At 42.4% G+C, this 15,000-nt stretch overlaps 2 protein-coding genes across 12 annotated transcripts in view; one reads left to right on the top strand and one right to left on the bottom strand.

Moving 5' to 3' along the window:
• Positions 1-2,717, bottom strand: part of abi1a (abl-interactor 1a) — a 53,127-nt gene extending 50,410 nt beyond the window's left edge. For all 9 annotated transcript variants that reach the window (XM_017481643.3, XM_017481675.3, XM_017481683.3 and 6 more), the window contains exon 1: positions 2,583-2,717. In XM_017481643.3, the coding sequence (XP_017337132.1) occupies positions 2,583-2,699 (117 nt within the window). In that variant the 5' untranslated portion in view covers positions 2,700-2,717. The remainder of the gene's footprint in view (positions 1-2,582) is intronic.
• Positions 2,718-3,683: 966 nt separating this feature from the next.
• Positions 3,684-15,000, top strand: part of acbd5a (acyl-CoA binding domain containing 5a) — an 18,644-nt gene continuing 7,327 nt past the window's right edge. Inside the window, exons 1-7 of one of the 3 annotated variants that reach the window (XM_017481612.3) lie at positions 3,684-3,734; positions 5,466-5,588; positions 8,664-8,784; positions 10,236-10,308; positions 10,400-10,517; positions 12,028-12,282; positions 12,362-12,532. In XM_017481612.3, coding sequence (XP_017337101.1) covers positions 5,507-5,588; positions 8,664-8,784; positions 10,236-10,308; positions 10,400-10,517; positions 12,028-12,282; positions 12,362-12,532 — 820 coding nt within the window. In that variant the 5' untranslated portion in view covers positions 3,684-3,734; positions 5,466-5,506. Of the gene's footprint in view, positions 3,735-4,666; positions 4,739-5,465; positions 5,589-8,663; positions 8,785-10,235; positions 10,309-10,399; positions 10,518-12,027; positions 12,283-12,361; positions 12,533-15,000 lie in introns of those variants that run through there. The other 2 variants (XM_017481630.3, XM_017481620.3) reach the window with 2 other exon arrangements.

Below are 15,000 nucleotides of genomic sequence, written 5' to 3'. Positions count from 1 at the left end.
CTTTTAGCCGTTCGACGCACGTGAATCGAAGAGGGCTTCGGCTGAATGCGCGTCGTGATGACGTCACATGACACGTCTTGACAAGCTCCTCCGAATATCGCCGAGTTTTCACGTTCATTTCTGCGAAATCCCGGAGGACCCGACGGTGACATGGCGACAGGTTAAAAACAGACGCAAAATAGAACGGAAACAGAGGTTTAATTACAGACTCCACGTGTGAAGCTAGGTAGTTAGCACGCAAGCGCTCTGTTCGCGGAGTTTTATTTACTATTATGACGACGCGAAACTATTTTCACGCTTTCCAGTTTTAAACCGTACAAACCCGCGTACGGAGGAACGTAGACGCTAATTTCATCTCAGACGCTTCGTTCCTTCTTAACTCCACCACGTCGAACTAGCAGACGACGGAGAGGGACAGGAGAAACCGGACCGAAGGAGGAGAAGGCCCTGGAAAGAGAAAGCGGGTTCCTTTGAAAGTGCAATTCGTCTGGCAAAAAAAAAAAAAAAAAACACGAAGTCAAACCTGAAACAAAAACCACATGAAAGAAAGAAAGACAGAAAGACGATGAGGAATTTGCTGATGAGACGATCACCAGGAAATTCAGAAGGACTGTAAAGATAAATAACGAAAGAAGAAGTGGCACGAATGTGGCAACAAGACAGCGCCAGCGAGAACCACACTGTTTTTCCACATGAATGAAACACAAAGGCGGTGACTGATGGGCAGATCTGCCTTCTTTACACCAACCTCTCAGCTCTCTGTGTGTGTGTGTGTGTGTGTGTGTGTGTGTGTGTGTGTGTGTGTGTGTGTGTTCAGCTCAGGTTTTTTCCTCTGATCCCCCCCATGAGGACCTGATGAACCTGATTTGAAACGCCTCAGAACATCATTTATTTATTCTACACTTGTGTAACTCTTATTATTATTATTATTATTATTATTATTATTATAGCCTCATATCACTCAGCCTTTAAAACAACAACAACAAATAATACAGTTATTATTATTATTATTATTATTATTGTTGTTGTTGTTGTTGTTGTTGTTGTTTATGGCAGGGTGATGTGAGGACACATCAATAATCATTATAAATTAAGTTCCATGACCCTTTCCTGAGAAATTATAATCGATGATTTATACAATAAACGGAATAAATTTAAATAATAAACAGACTGAATAAAAGTAGCGGATGTCGTGTTACAGTTCTGTACTTACTCTTAACTTTTAATACTTTTCCCATCAGATTCAGAGTTAAATATCTGCTTGGTTAATTAAAACCTACTCATTATATTTAAGAGTGCACTCATAAAAGGTTCCAATTAGAACCATCAGCCAGGTGCCGAAGGAGAACCTTTTTAAAGTGGCTCAAAGAACCTTTTACTCTCAAGTAAAAGGAACAACGGTCAAGAACAAATGGTTCTTCACGGCAGCAAGAGCCACAAGGAACCGTGTTAGCTTAAGTTCTCGCTTTTAAAAAAAAAAACACCCAAAACCTTAGTTAGTGCTTTAAGGAACCGGAGTACGGTTCTAATGTGTGACGTCAGGAGAACCTTCTCACAAATACAGTCCCAGAAAGAACCACAAAGGGTTCACTTTCACACCTTGAAGAACCAAGTAACTGCTCCGAAGAACCTCTAACGAACCATCGAGAATCTCCGAAGAGCCGTATCGCTCGACTCGAGAATCGAATGCGATGAAGAACGCTTCATGAAGAAGAAGAAGAAGAAGACGGTTCTTTGAAGAACCATTGAAGAAGCGTTATTTTTAAGAGTGTAGTAGTAGTAGGAGGAGTGGTGGTGTTATTTTTTGTGACGTATAAAGCCAGGAAACTCTGATTTAAAAATACTAAATAATAAATCTGATCGAATATAAATGTTAGAGGTTGATTGAGTAGCTAACATCTGCTAACATCTGCATCCATTGCACTGGGGCGGGCCGCTCTAGTGTAATAAACTCGGATGAAATGACGTTATTTCACCAAATTTGTGTCTGAAAGTAAACAAACAAACAAACAAACAAACACAATTGAGAATTTGGAGCTTACTGATCAAAAAACCTCGAAGACGAATATTAGGAAGAAGTTTTGGCACCCCTAAAACTTTAAACAAGAGCGAGGGGAACAACTAAACCGATATTTATTTATATTCATATACTGTAAGTTGTTGTTGTTGTTTTTAGGGACGAAGAGCAACATTTGTCTGAATCAGATCCAAAACATTGCGATGGTTTTTACAAGATTTGGCACGACACACCCTCGGCACAATCCAAACACATGTACAAAAGGGGGAAAAAAAGAATAATGAATCATAATTATTCTAATAATAAAAGAATGATTAAAAGGCTGGACAGACGCGATGAGAACCCGGAGTGAGTGTGTGTGTGTGTGTGTGTAATGAGATTCGAGGTGAAAATGAAAAGTGCTGCTTATTGACTTCACAGCCATTATTTCCTGTCCCTGTTTCTCCAGATCCCGACAATAGAGCGCGCGCGCGCGCGCGCGCACACACACACACACACACACACACACGTTTTCTTTCTGTCTGTGTTAACAGTTGTTCAGAATTCGAGATCATTCCGCGGTTACCTGGACATAGTTGTTCTCGCAGTAATCCGCGACCCTGCTCAGGTTCTGGTAACTCTCCAACAGAGCGCTCTTCCCGGCAGGAATCTCTTCCTCTAACAACATCTGCAGCTCTGCCATCTTACATGTCTCCGCATACTAACTCCGGCTCTTCCCTTTGACTGAAGCCACACACACACACACACAAGCCCGAGCCCTGATACACACACACGCGCACACACACGGAGGAAAGAAAGAAAGAGGCGAGAAGAAAGAGGGAGAAAAGCTCCCTCATCTGGCGCTCGGGATTCCTGCTACTGATTTCTAAACACGCACACTAACGTACTAACGAGTACACATGACTATATCTACCGCACTGTTTCTGACATACTGTGTAGTAGGTTAGTATACAAGTTTTGGACGGGATGTTGCCATGGTGTCGTGTAGTAACACCCGGAAGTAAATCGCCTAAATTACTTTGAGGATATTTTAAGGTGCTTTAAATTATTATTATTATTATTATTATATGTTTTTTACACATGTATTAGTTTCTTTGTTATATAGTTTGATGTTGACGTATTCCTGCTAGCAGCGAGTTCTAAACACACATACTACCGTAATAATTAGTATACAAGACAATATCTGGGTGAGTCCCAATTCGCGTACTTGTGCACTATACTATGCTGTTTTGCAGTATTAATAATATGCAAGTTTGGTCGTTGCCATGGCGTGCAGAGACACCCGGAAGTAAATAGCTTGAATTATTTACGGAATGTTATTTATTTTATTTATATATATATTTTTACATATCGTTATAGAAATAATATAAGGTTGTTTGACGTTAACTTTTAATTATAAGTCTTTATTTATTATTTATTTAAACACGTGTATTGCTTATATATATATATATATATATATATATATATATATATATATATATATATATATATATATATATATATATAACTAGTAAACAGCACCATAACTGGCGTTCTATTTCCGAAATACTATGTAGTATGGTATGGTAGTATACAAGTCTGGACGTTGCCATGGCGCGCAGTGACATCCGGAAGTAAATCGCCTAAATCATTTTTTTGGAATTTTTTTGTTTGTTTGTTTGTTTGTTTGTTTTAAAAAATATTTGAGGGTGTTTTTTGCGTGGACGTCTGCTTATACGTAAGTTTTTTGGGTTTTTTTGTAATTATTGGTTGTAGTAATTATTTCCAGTGTAGAAACTACACGTTCTATAAACACTCCCAGTTATTTTTATTCCACATAGTGTTTCTTAAATATATTCACTATTTCCGCAAGAATAGAAACAAAAGTTCTGGCAGGAATAAAATCATTACAAATAAGCGTGTGTTACGCTGTTAGAAAGGTAGGAGAATACAGCCAAAATGCCCGGATGTGAGGGCGGAATCTGATTTGTCCACACGAAGAATAGCTAACGTAGCTCAAGAAAACGGACAAGTTGTACACCTTCACATTTTTTGGTGTTTAAATACAAATACATACAATAAATACAAATAAAAATTAGTTTTTTTTTTGTTTTTTGGTTTTGTTAAATCCAGCCATTCAAATGTGTGAATTTAGTAACGATAGATGGCAATCATTCATTTATAATATTTTTTTTTTTTTTATAAATTTTATAAATGACTTTAATAAAACAACAACCAAGTTGTCTCAAGTATAAAAATGATTTCAGTAACCTTCGCGTACCTGATATCATACGAGTGTATCACAAATCAAATGTGAATATTTGTCGAATAAACGCGTTTAAAGCCCACAGAAAGGGACGCTGGGAAATGTAGTTTAACTACATATCTTTTAATCCGGTCGCAGGATTAATTATCTACTTCCGCGTGTGACGCAGCCAAATTTTAGCGCCCGTTAAACATAATAAAATATTATAATACAATAAAAATCATTAATGAATGTTTGTGTACGATATGAAATACTTGAATGTTTTGTAGGGCAGGGAGTGAAGCCGATGTACAGACTACACTTCCTGTTTGGCTGTTTAGCATTGTGGTATTTGTAGTTCTTTAAACACACTTAGTCTGTTTGTGTCCATAAAAAGAACTACAATTCCCAGCTGTGTTATGTAGCTGTCATTAGGGGTTTCGTCTCCAGTTCAGGTTTCCGAAGTCGCCTTCTTCATCGCAGGTGCTAAACAAATGGTAAGGGATTGAGTTGTTGTTGTTATTGTGGTTTTATTTATTTAATATTTATTACAAAAGCACAGTTTTGGTGCGTTGTTTATGCTTATTTAGAAGGTTGAGTGAGATAGTATATGACATGTCGCCATGTTTGATGTGCCGAGGACATTAGGTAGATGTTTGGAAACCTTGTTTTTGTTGTGTGCATGTTGTAAGAACGCTTATAACCGTGTAAATAACTGAGATAAATAATAATAAACTGCACAGGTACAGGTATTGTAATGAACAACTGGGTTTGCATGTGTCCTGACATCTTTTTGAAACTTGAAGAAACCTCAGCTATTCTCCTGTTTCTGTCTCTCTCTTCCTCCCTCGTCTCGCCCCCGTGCCTGCCCCCCCCCCCCGTGCCTGCCCCCCCCCCGTGCCTGCCCCCCCCCCCGTGCCTGCCCCCCCCCCCCCGTGTGTCTGTCCCCCCCCCCCCGTGTGTCTGCCCCCCCCCCGTGTGTCTGTCCCCCCCTCCGTGTTTCTCTCTCTCTTTCTGTCTCTCTCTTTCTCTCTCCCCCTTTCTGTTTGTCCCCCCCCTCTGTCTCTCTCTCTCTCTCTTTGTCTCTCTCTCTTTCTCTCTCCCCCTTTCTGTGTTTGTTCCCCCCCCGTCTCTCTCTCTCTCTGTGTGTGTCTCTCTTTCTTTCTCTCTTCCCCTTTCTGTGTGCCCCCCCCTGTCTCTGCCCCTCTCTCTCTCCCTCCCCAGGTTTAATTTGACAGTCTGTTTATTTTTGATAAGAGCCGTCCATGATGGAGGATGAAAGCAGATCCATCCACGAGCAAAGGTTTGCCGCTGCGGTCAAAGTGATCCAGAGTTTACCTTCAAACGGTGAGTCAGGCACTCGGTCAGGTGGACACCTGCGTTATACCTGCGTTACAGGTGCTGATTTGGGCTCTATAAGACATCATTATAATAATAATAATACTAATAAGTTTCATTTATACAGCGCATTTCCACTTTACAGTATTCATACACATTCATACGTGGTTTTAGGTACCACGAAAGTGCCTTGGCTTTCACCAGTGTTCATCGCCATAGTAACTTGCGCTCCACGGCTGACCTTCTCCGGGGCAGGTTATGTTCTGGGTACGAGAACTTGGCATAGGTCCAGCGTAGGCGGGATCTCCTTTAATACGGTTTAAAACGCATCTCGGGGAAATTCCTCGAGAAATCTGTCGAGAAAATCCCAAGAATACATTTCCGGAAATCCTAGGCGAATAGTAAATGATTTAGATTTATTTACGATTTTTGATCACAACATAATTCCCATAGTTCCATTTGTTTTATTCCAGAGTTTTGATGACGTTACTATTATTCTTCTTCTTATAAAATTTATAATAAATAAATAAATAAAGAATGAGTGTGTCTAAACTTTTGACTGGTAGTGTGTGTATATAATAGAAGCTAAGTCTGAAAATTTTGCAGGACGTTCTGCTATAAAAAGTGTTAATTTCCCCCGTGTATAGAGACTGCTGGGGACACGCTGTACTATACATCAGGTGATCAGGTTGGAAAATATTTCTGCTCCATCGTTTACTGATACTCGGCATCGGATCGCTACGGCCATTTAATGATTAATATCGTCTCGTGGCAGCTTTATTTACGTCGGGAAAAGCAAGGAGAGATTAAAGCCGGAGCACGGCGTAAGCGCCAACGTTAAGCACAGTAAGCGAGGAGTTGCTACAACAGTGAAAGAAGGCTTGATGAAAATAAGTAAATGTATGAAATTGCTTCAGAATGAAGTGACGTGCCGGTTGTAAGCTCGGGTCTTTAACGTAGGCTTTTGTAATTGAATCCGAGCCTCTTAAAAATTCATGAATGGAAGTGGCGTTTTGACATCAAGGTGTGTCCGGAACAAAAACGGAAGAAGAAAACGGCACATGACTGGTTATAGAACCTGAAACTTGGGAAAGTGTGTGTGAGATACTGAATAACTCCACATGGTTTGAGGCGTGCAGTTTGTCCAGTGCTGAACTGGTAGCAGCGTTCGTCTCGTAGCTCTGGTGCTTGGCTGATCATCCACATCTGTGTTAAGGCGTAAGCGTGTAAATCATTGTTTTGGCCGAGATATATACAGATTGATATTTAACAGAAGGACGTGCTAACGCTCAACACGGCTACGCTACAGATTACAGAAATAGAAGTGCAGGATGATTTGTGGAAAACAAATACTTTATTTTATACCAGTTTGGCGTTTCTCACTCTGAGCTCGCCGAACAAGAAAAGAAGATCTGATGCAGATAGATGCAGGTAGAGATCACGTACGGTTTACAGAACCATCACGAGAAACATGAATGAGTTCTGTGTGGGTGTTGTTTTTTTTTTTATTATTTATTGAAACAGTATGTAGCTCCGCCCACACAATCTTGATTGGTTGAAAAGCAGACTAGCCTTGCCGGTATGTCTGATAAAGGCAAATCGTGTTCACCAATTCTGTGTTATTCCACTGGATGGATGGATGGATGGATGGATGGACCAATGGTTGCTTGGCAACAGCAATGAGATAAATTGCGTACTTCAAGCTGTGTTGAGTCATTAACCATCAAAATGAGAAAAATCGTCATTTAGATGAATTCAGTCAGAGTCCGGAGAAGAGTTCTTGTTGTTGTTATTATTATTATTATTATTATTATTAAAATATTGGTCGCCTAAGCGTTTACTGTGACTGCTGAGTTAGATATAACTCAGGATCAGGGATGGACAAACTACAGAAAATCAGCGTGATGATTGTATTAATGATAATTGTAAAGCAATGGCGTGTTCAGTGAATCTAATCTCCTTCATGCTGGTTCTACTAGATATGATAACTGTACAGCCATAACATTGGGAAACCTTGGGTCCTGGGATTCACGTGGATGTTACTTTGACACGCATCACCTACCTAACCTGCTGCAGACCGAGTACACCCCTTTATGGCAACGGTATTTTCTAACGTCAGTGGCCTCTTTCAGCAGGATCATGCTCCCTGACACACTGCAGAAACTGTTCAGGAACGGTTTGAGGAACATGACAAAGAGTTCAAGGTGTTGACTCGGCCTCCGAACTCCCCAGATCTCGATCCCATCGAGCGTCTGTGGGATGTTCTGGACAAACAAGTCCGATCCATTGAGGCCCCACATCGCAACTTACAGGACTTAAAGGATCTGCTGCTAACGTCCTAGTGCCAGATACCACAGCGCACCTTCAGAGGTCTTGTGGAGGCCATGCCTCGGTGGGTCAGAGCTGTTTTGGTGGCACAAGGAGGAGCTACATAATATTAGGCAGGTGGTTTTAATGTCATGGCTGACTGGTGTATTAGCTGACATGTTGAGCATCCGGATAACGGAGCTTACAGACTAGCTGCTAGTTTACAAGCTCAGTTTTCAGCAATACTTTGTTGCATAGCAACAAGCCCGCTGTAGCAGAAATGTAGGAGAAAAGTAATAGCGCCTTGAGAATAGAGTCCGTGCGCGTCTGTGGTAGCCGATACTCTGCAGTGGCTGAGCTGCATTACTGGAAGCATTTTGTCTTCTGAGCCTCGCCTCTTTTTGTGGAGTTCTGTGGGCGTGGCTAAATCTAAATCAGCTGTGCCATGGTAATTTACGAACACGTGAGTACGAAGAAAATCAGCAACGCTTTTGTGAATCCGATGGGAATTTTATTTATTTATTTTTTTTTGCCTACGAAAACATTTCAGCTTTTCAACTTTTATTAAAGGGCCGACGTAACGAATGACGCTTAAATGTTCGTGCTGGACGTTTTCCTTACTTTATCAACTGTTGTGTAAAAGCAATAGAGCACACGTGTTCGTGCGCTATGGCGAATAACATCGCGGCGACCGAAATCGCAGCAGTCGTGTTATTCTCGACGACACAAGATCAGCTGGAATAATTTGAACTAACGATGCACCCTCTGACATCGCAGGTTCCTTTCAGCCGTCCAACGAAATGATGCTGAAATTCTACAGCTACTACAAGCAGGCGACTCAGGGGCCGTGCAACATCCCCCGCCCGGGGTTCTGGGATCCCGTCGGCAAAGTCAAATGGTACATCACACACCACGATATCTCCATCTCCTTGGCTTGTAGCACTTTGGGTTTTCTATTATTGATCAGTAGATCTTTTGCTTTACTGTACGTTATAAAGTGAGCGTTAGATTTCACTTATCTGTGGATTTCACCTTCGACCTACTGGCCATAATCCGCATTCTTGTACGGTTGAAAGATCATTTAGTGACGGCTGTTTTCCGACAGTAATTTTTACGCAGATTATATAGGGCGTTCTGTAACCTGCTGTTATGAAGCCGTATATCGCATTCATGCTTTAATATATATATAATCTAATATAAATATGTTCATTACAAATATGCCATGTACAGTATGTACGCTTTAGAAAGTGTTTTGCATGCAGCGTATTGATAAAAATTTGTACAGGTTTATACCAGGCAGGCTGTTATCCGGTAACTATAGTGAATTATAACATTAGTGTTTATAATGTACTTTTGAACAGGTATTATAATGTTCTTTTTATACCCAATCACATTACTGACCCGTCTCCAATTAACCTCCAGCTGTTTCTCTTTTAGTAACACTTACTGTTCCAGCCTTTTGTCGCCCCGTCCCAACTTTTTTGAGACGTGTTGCGTTATTTTTTTTTTTTTCCTTCTTCCTTAAAACGGTACATTTCCTCAGTTAAACATTGGATATGCTTTCCTACGTCCTATCGCGAATAACATACGGGTAACGTTCAAAAACGTCCCGTCGGCATCGTTCTCTCTCTGTTTTGTCGCTCTTCCGGGGCGGCGTCTGAAAGTCAAAGCTCCTCCGCTCGGCCACCGGCGTCGGGCGAGAAGGTGATGGACGGACACACCATCCGATGAGTAGTCTTCGGAATGTCTAAAAGACTTTTCACAGGAAAAAATACCTGTTGTGTGTGTAAATATGAGCATTTGTACAGATGTACGGCGGACACTGCAAGGTACTATATGTGCTGTATCTTTACATTTATGGCATTTTGGCAGACGCCCTTATCCAGAGTGACTTAGGTTTATCTCATTTATACAATTGAGCAGCTGAGGATTAAGAGCCTTGCCCAAGGGCCCAACAGTGGCAGCTTGGTAGTGCTGGGGTTTTGAACTCACGATCTTCTGATCAGTAGCCAAACGTCTTAAGCACTGAGCTACCACTGCCCCATTATTCTATGCCCCATATATTACACTTTATAAATACAGGGTATATGGGACATGACTGAGGAATTGTTTTGGCAGATGTTTCTGCGCTAGCCGTGTGAGTGACCTTTATCATCACGCCAAAGTTCATGCACACTGGTTAGTTTACTTACACTGGCTGCCCGCTGTTTTAAAAACACGAAGATCTGAGCGTCCTTGAAAAAATAGCTCACAGACCGACGGTAACCCGAGCAGGAATCAAGCGTGCGGAAAAATCGAGAGTTGCCTAATACTACAGGAGAAAGTATTTACTTCCTGTGTGTGTCGTAGGGATGCATGGAACGCACTTGGAGATATGCCAAAGGAAGAGGCCATGACGGCGTACGTGGATGACCTCAAGCTGGTAATGATGTCTGTTTGTTCGTTTTAATGATGTTTATTAGGTTTTCATGACATTTATATGCCTGAGACGTTTTTTTTTTTTTAATGTTCAGATTCTTGAAAGCATGCCCATGACTGAGCAAGTGGAACAGCTGCTGCAGGTTCTCGGGCCGTTCTACGAGCTCGTAGACGAGAAGAGGAAGATCAACCATGTTTCAGACCTGACTGCAGGTTAGACTCGTAATGAGATCCTCATGAACACTGTGCACAGTCTCAGCAAATGAGTGAAGGAGGCGTGGCCTCTGTGCCTGTCTCTAACCTATCAGTCCCACCGAATGTGCCTGTGAGTCCCACTTAAAGCTTCTGGACATGGTAGGCCCAATTTAGGAGGCATGGCCTATGAGATAGTCTATCCCAGTGAAGGAGGCGTGGCCTTTGTATCTGTCAGTCCCAGTGAAGGAGGTGTGGCCTTTGTATCTGTCAGTCTCAGTGAAGAGGCATGACCTTTGTGTCTGTCAGTCCCAGTGAAGGAGGCGTGGCCTTTGTGTCTGTCAGTCCCAGTGAAGGAGGCGTGGCCTTTGTGTCTGTCAGTCCCAGTGAAGGAGGCGTGGCCTTTGTATCTGTCAGTCCCAGTGAAGGAGGCGTGGCCTTTGCCTCTGTCAGTCCCAGTGAAGGAGGCGTGGCCTTTGTATCTGTCAGTCCCAGTGAAGGAGGCGTGGCCTTTGTATCTGTCAGTCCCAGTGAAGGAGGTGTGGCCTTTGTATCTGTCAGTCTCAGTGAAGAGGCATGACCTTTGTGTCTGTCAGTCCCAGTGAAGGAGGCGTGGCCTTTGTATCTGTCAGTCCCAGTGAAGGAGGTGTGGCCTTTGTGTCTGTCAGTCCCAGTGAAGGAGGCGTGGCATCTGTACTGGTTAGTCTCATGTAAAGAGACCTCTATGTCTGTTAGTCCCACTGAAGGAGGCGTGGCCCAAGTTCCTCTTAAGTTGCAGTGAAGGAGTCGTGGTCTCTGATCTGTACTTCTCGCTGATAGAAGCTTGACCTCAAGGCCTGTTGGTTCCACTGTAGAAGGTGTGATCTTTGTGCCTGTTTGTACCAGTGAAGGAGGCGTGGCTGGCTTGCGCTACAGAGAATCACCTCATCACACTTTGGCTGCTTTAAATGCACCTCTTCTACATACAAAGACACCATGACACGCCAAGTATCATGTCGGAAAAAGAAATAAACGTCTGTCTACTTCAAGAAATCAGATCATTATCAAGTTTTAAACTACAACAGACTACACTGATCCATGACTCCCTGATATCACTTTATACCCTCCACCTGAGTAACACTGTAGCAGTGACCGTCTGTACCAGCCTGTTAACGTTACATTTTTTTATTACTCTTGATTAACTTTATTCTTTTTGTATGCTAACATGCTTAATGTGTGTTTGGTTCGGTGCTCAGCCCAGTTGGAAAAGTTTGCTAGACAGCTGGAAGGCAAGTGTGTATTAAACGTGATCCTCCTGTGACCCTCCCCTCACAGTAATGAACGTAGTGTAATGTAATGTTTAGGTTGTAGTGATGATTCCTAAATCCCGACTCCACATATAGCCGCTTTGTTTTTCTTGCTGTTTAGATTAGTTCATGTGTTCGTCCCAGTGGCATAACGTTTAGTCTCGATTTTACCCAAGTTCATAAACGGTCTGTATTTGAGAATCGGTGACGTAACACTCCGAGTCGATGCTGTCGGTGATCTCTAGGCCTCGGCAGCGTGATGTCGGCGCCGTCGAGGAGCGTCACGAAAAGCATCATCAGAAGCATGGAAATGAACGGCACCTTGGACGGCCACGGTCCTAACAAAGCAGAAGCCCCGGAGATCAACGCAAACGAGATTAAGGAGCAGGAGGACGGAGGTGAGGATGATGATGATGATGACGACGGCGACGATGATGATGATGACGACAGTGGAGATGACGAGAATGAAGAGGTAGAAGAGAGCGAGCAGCTGAAAACAGGTAATTAACCACAAGTGAAATACAATTAGGAATGATTTTCGTTTTTACATTTTAAAACACGGGTCTGTGCTCGTTTTAGCCTCCGCCGTGAAGAAAAAGACCTCGGCTGGAAAAGGACTTCAGAATGGCGGTATAGGGCATAACGTGTCTCCCGTGACCAACGGCACACACTGCTCCAAATCCGCTCTGAATGGACAAGACGCAGAGGAGAACGACGGACAGATCCAACACGTTAATGGCCACACTACAGGTGACAATACAGGAAGTGTTCATAAGCAAGTATTCGTGATGTCCTTAGTGATTTTAGTGATTAAAAGAAGTCAGCGCTCTGATGTCACAGGAGGACATTGTTAGCACCGGAGGGGGGGCGCTGTTTGAGGAAAATAATCAATACCACCCTTTACGTCATGGAAGCTATAAACAGTCGGCGCTTCACTTTCTTTTAAACTGCAAAACGCAGCGGCGTCAAGTTACGGCCTTGTCTCCGACACTGGAGACTCCTTTAAATGCTAAATAAACATCTGCTTGTAGAAAACCTCCCCATAGCAACAATTACACATTTCCCTTCCTATTTTAGATCTTTATTTTATTTATTTATTTTTTTATATAACCTCTTAATAGGTAGAATCCCAATGACAGCCATCATTAGACGTGGTTAAAACATAACTACTGAAATATCAAACTAGGCTAGGTTAGTTTGGTGTCGTTAGCCAATGGGAGGCACAACTAAGCTATTACTGTATGGGTTTAGCTGCTACAGTGCCAAGTACGTTATCTGTCCTCGTGCTTTGAACTCATATAGACATTTACACACACACGCACACACACACACAATCAGAAAGGATGTGTTAATGTCCTACACACTTTTTGTGTTATTACTATTTAAACACGTGTTAAATTGTCCAATGAATGTGTTTTAAAAAAATAAATAAATAACCAACACAACACGTGTTAAATTATTGTCCGATCACACCGCGGACTGCGCTGCCGACGTCATCATGCGACTCTGAACTCGCCTCAAAGTCAACGTCCGTTGCTTTGACCTTTTGATTGTGACAGCGGGGGCGGAGTCCTGAGGCGAGGAAACGAAACGACCACAGGTAAGTTAGCGTTCATCACTGTTTAGCGTTAACGCTGCTGAAAACGCCTGGCCGAGTGTGTGATGTTTAGGCAGGGAAGTCTCGAAAATGTACTCGTTGTAAAACAGTAACTCGGCGAGTGATAATTAACTTTAGCTATCGCAGGGCTTCAACAGTAAATATCCCGTATTGCTTCCTCAGTGTTGGCGTTACACTACTAGTGTCCTGTGTTTATGTCGGCTGTGAGATACGGACTGAAGTTATTCTATAATTCTCCGGGGCTGCGTCTTATCTGAGGCTCCGAGTTAGGCTTAGCTAGCTGGATGCTGTCACGCTAACCTAGACACTCACCTGAGGTAATAACATTACTTTAGCATGCAGCTCGCGGTAACGTTAGACTTTCCCATCACCTTTTTGAAAGTTAACAATAATGTAGCATTACAGCTGTTCACCGTGACGTAATACAGAGAACGGGTTAATGTTAGGGAGTGTTTTGGACAAGGCAAGCTGTAGTAATTAGCATTAGGAGGATGGGTTAGAGCGGTGTTTCCTCACATATTCGGTGAATGTTAATGCGGGTAACAGGTGCAGACAGTCAGTGGCTACTTAGCGGGACTTAGCTAGCTCCGTAATGTCGACGGCAAAAGTTCTTCACAGGGTTAACGTGACAAAAAGAGAGGATGGCGTTGTAATGGTAGGTTGTAACGCCGTCCACTATCTCTGTAATGTTGGTTTAATTAATCAGCTTGTGCAAAGAAAAATAGCGGTGAGGTGCTAAAAGGCTGGAAAATAAATATCCGCAAGTCAGCTAGATTCTCCATTGTGTTCAGTAGGAAATTACACAACTTGGGATTCTGTAACGCAATTTCTCAGATAAAACCCGGACATTCGTTCATATTTTGTAGCTAACAACGAACCAACACTCTTTCTGCTCTTTTACAGCTCTTCAGATGGAAGGGAGTGAGACTCCTCTCTTCCCAGATGGCCGGGAGATTTATAAGAAGACGCGTCGACTCCAATTCTTCCATCTGTCGAATGTCTGAATGAATTTTAATAAACGTCACCGGAATTTCATGCGATTGTTTGTTTATTTTGTGAGCATTTTAGTAGAATTTCAGGCGCACAAACAAATTGCATTTTAGGATAAACTGTAGGGGGAAAAGTATAAACACCACAACCATCTGTGTTATTTTTGTGTGGAGACGTTTAACGCGCAGCACGTGTTAAACGCTCTAACACGCTGATCGTTCCCAACTAGACACGCAGAACATGAGGGGTAACTTTTAACACATCTGTTTTAAGAGTGCAGCTTGTTTTCCTCAGCGTGAGAGGATGTTAGTGTTTCAGTTTCAACCCCTTCACTGGTTTTATATATATATATACACACACACACACACACACACACACGAGTGAACCTCCTGCCATCATCTACACATTTGAATGACGCAGGAATATGAAGCAATGCGATAACATGAAACTAAAAATATTACATTACACAAACATTCAGTTTAAAGTCGATTAATTGTGCAGCTTTACTATACTGACGTCTCGGCGGCCAAAGTTTTCCACAGTCGGGTAAACGCCGATTTCAGAACCGTCGCGTCCGTAACGATGGGTTTTCCTCATTAATGCGGAAATT

This window comes from Ictalurus punctatus, chromosome 1, assembly GCF_001660625.3.
Source record: "Ictalurus punctatus breed USDA103 chromosome 1, Coco_2.0, whole genome shotgun sequence".
NCBI classification, from domain to species: domain Eukaryota; kingdom Metazoa; phylum Chordata; class Actinopteri; order Siluriformes; family Ictaluridae; genus Ictalurus; species Ictalurus punctatus.
The sequence above is the reverse complement of the archived record's forward strand: the minus strand, read 5'-3'. Positions and strand labels throughout refer to the sequence as shown.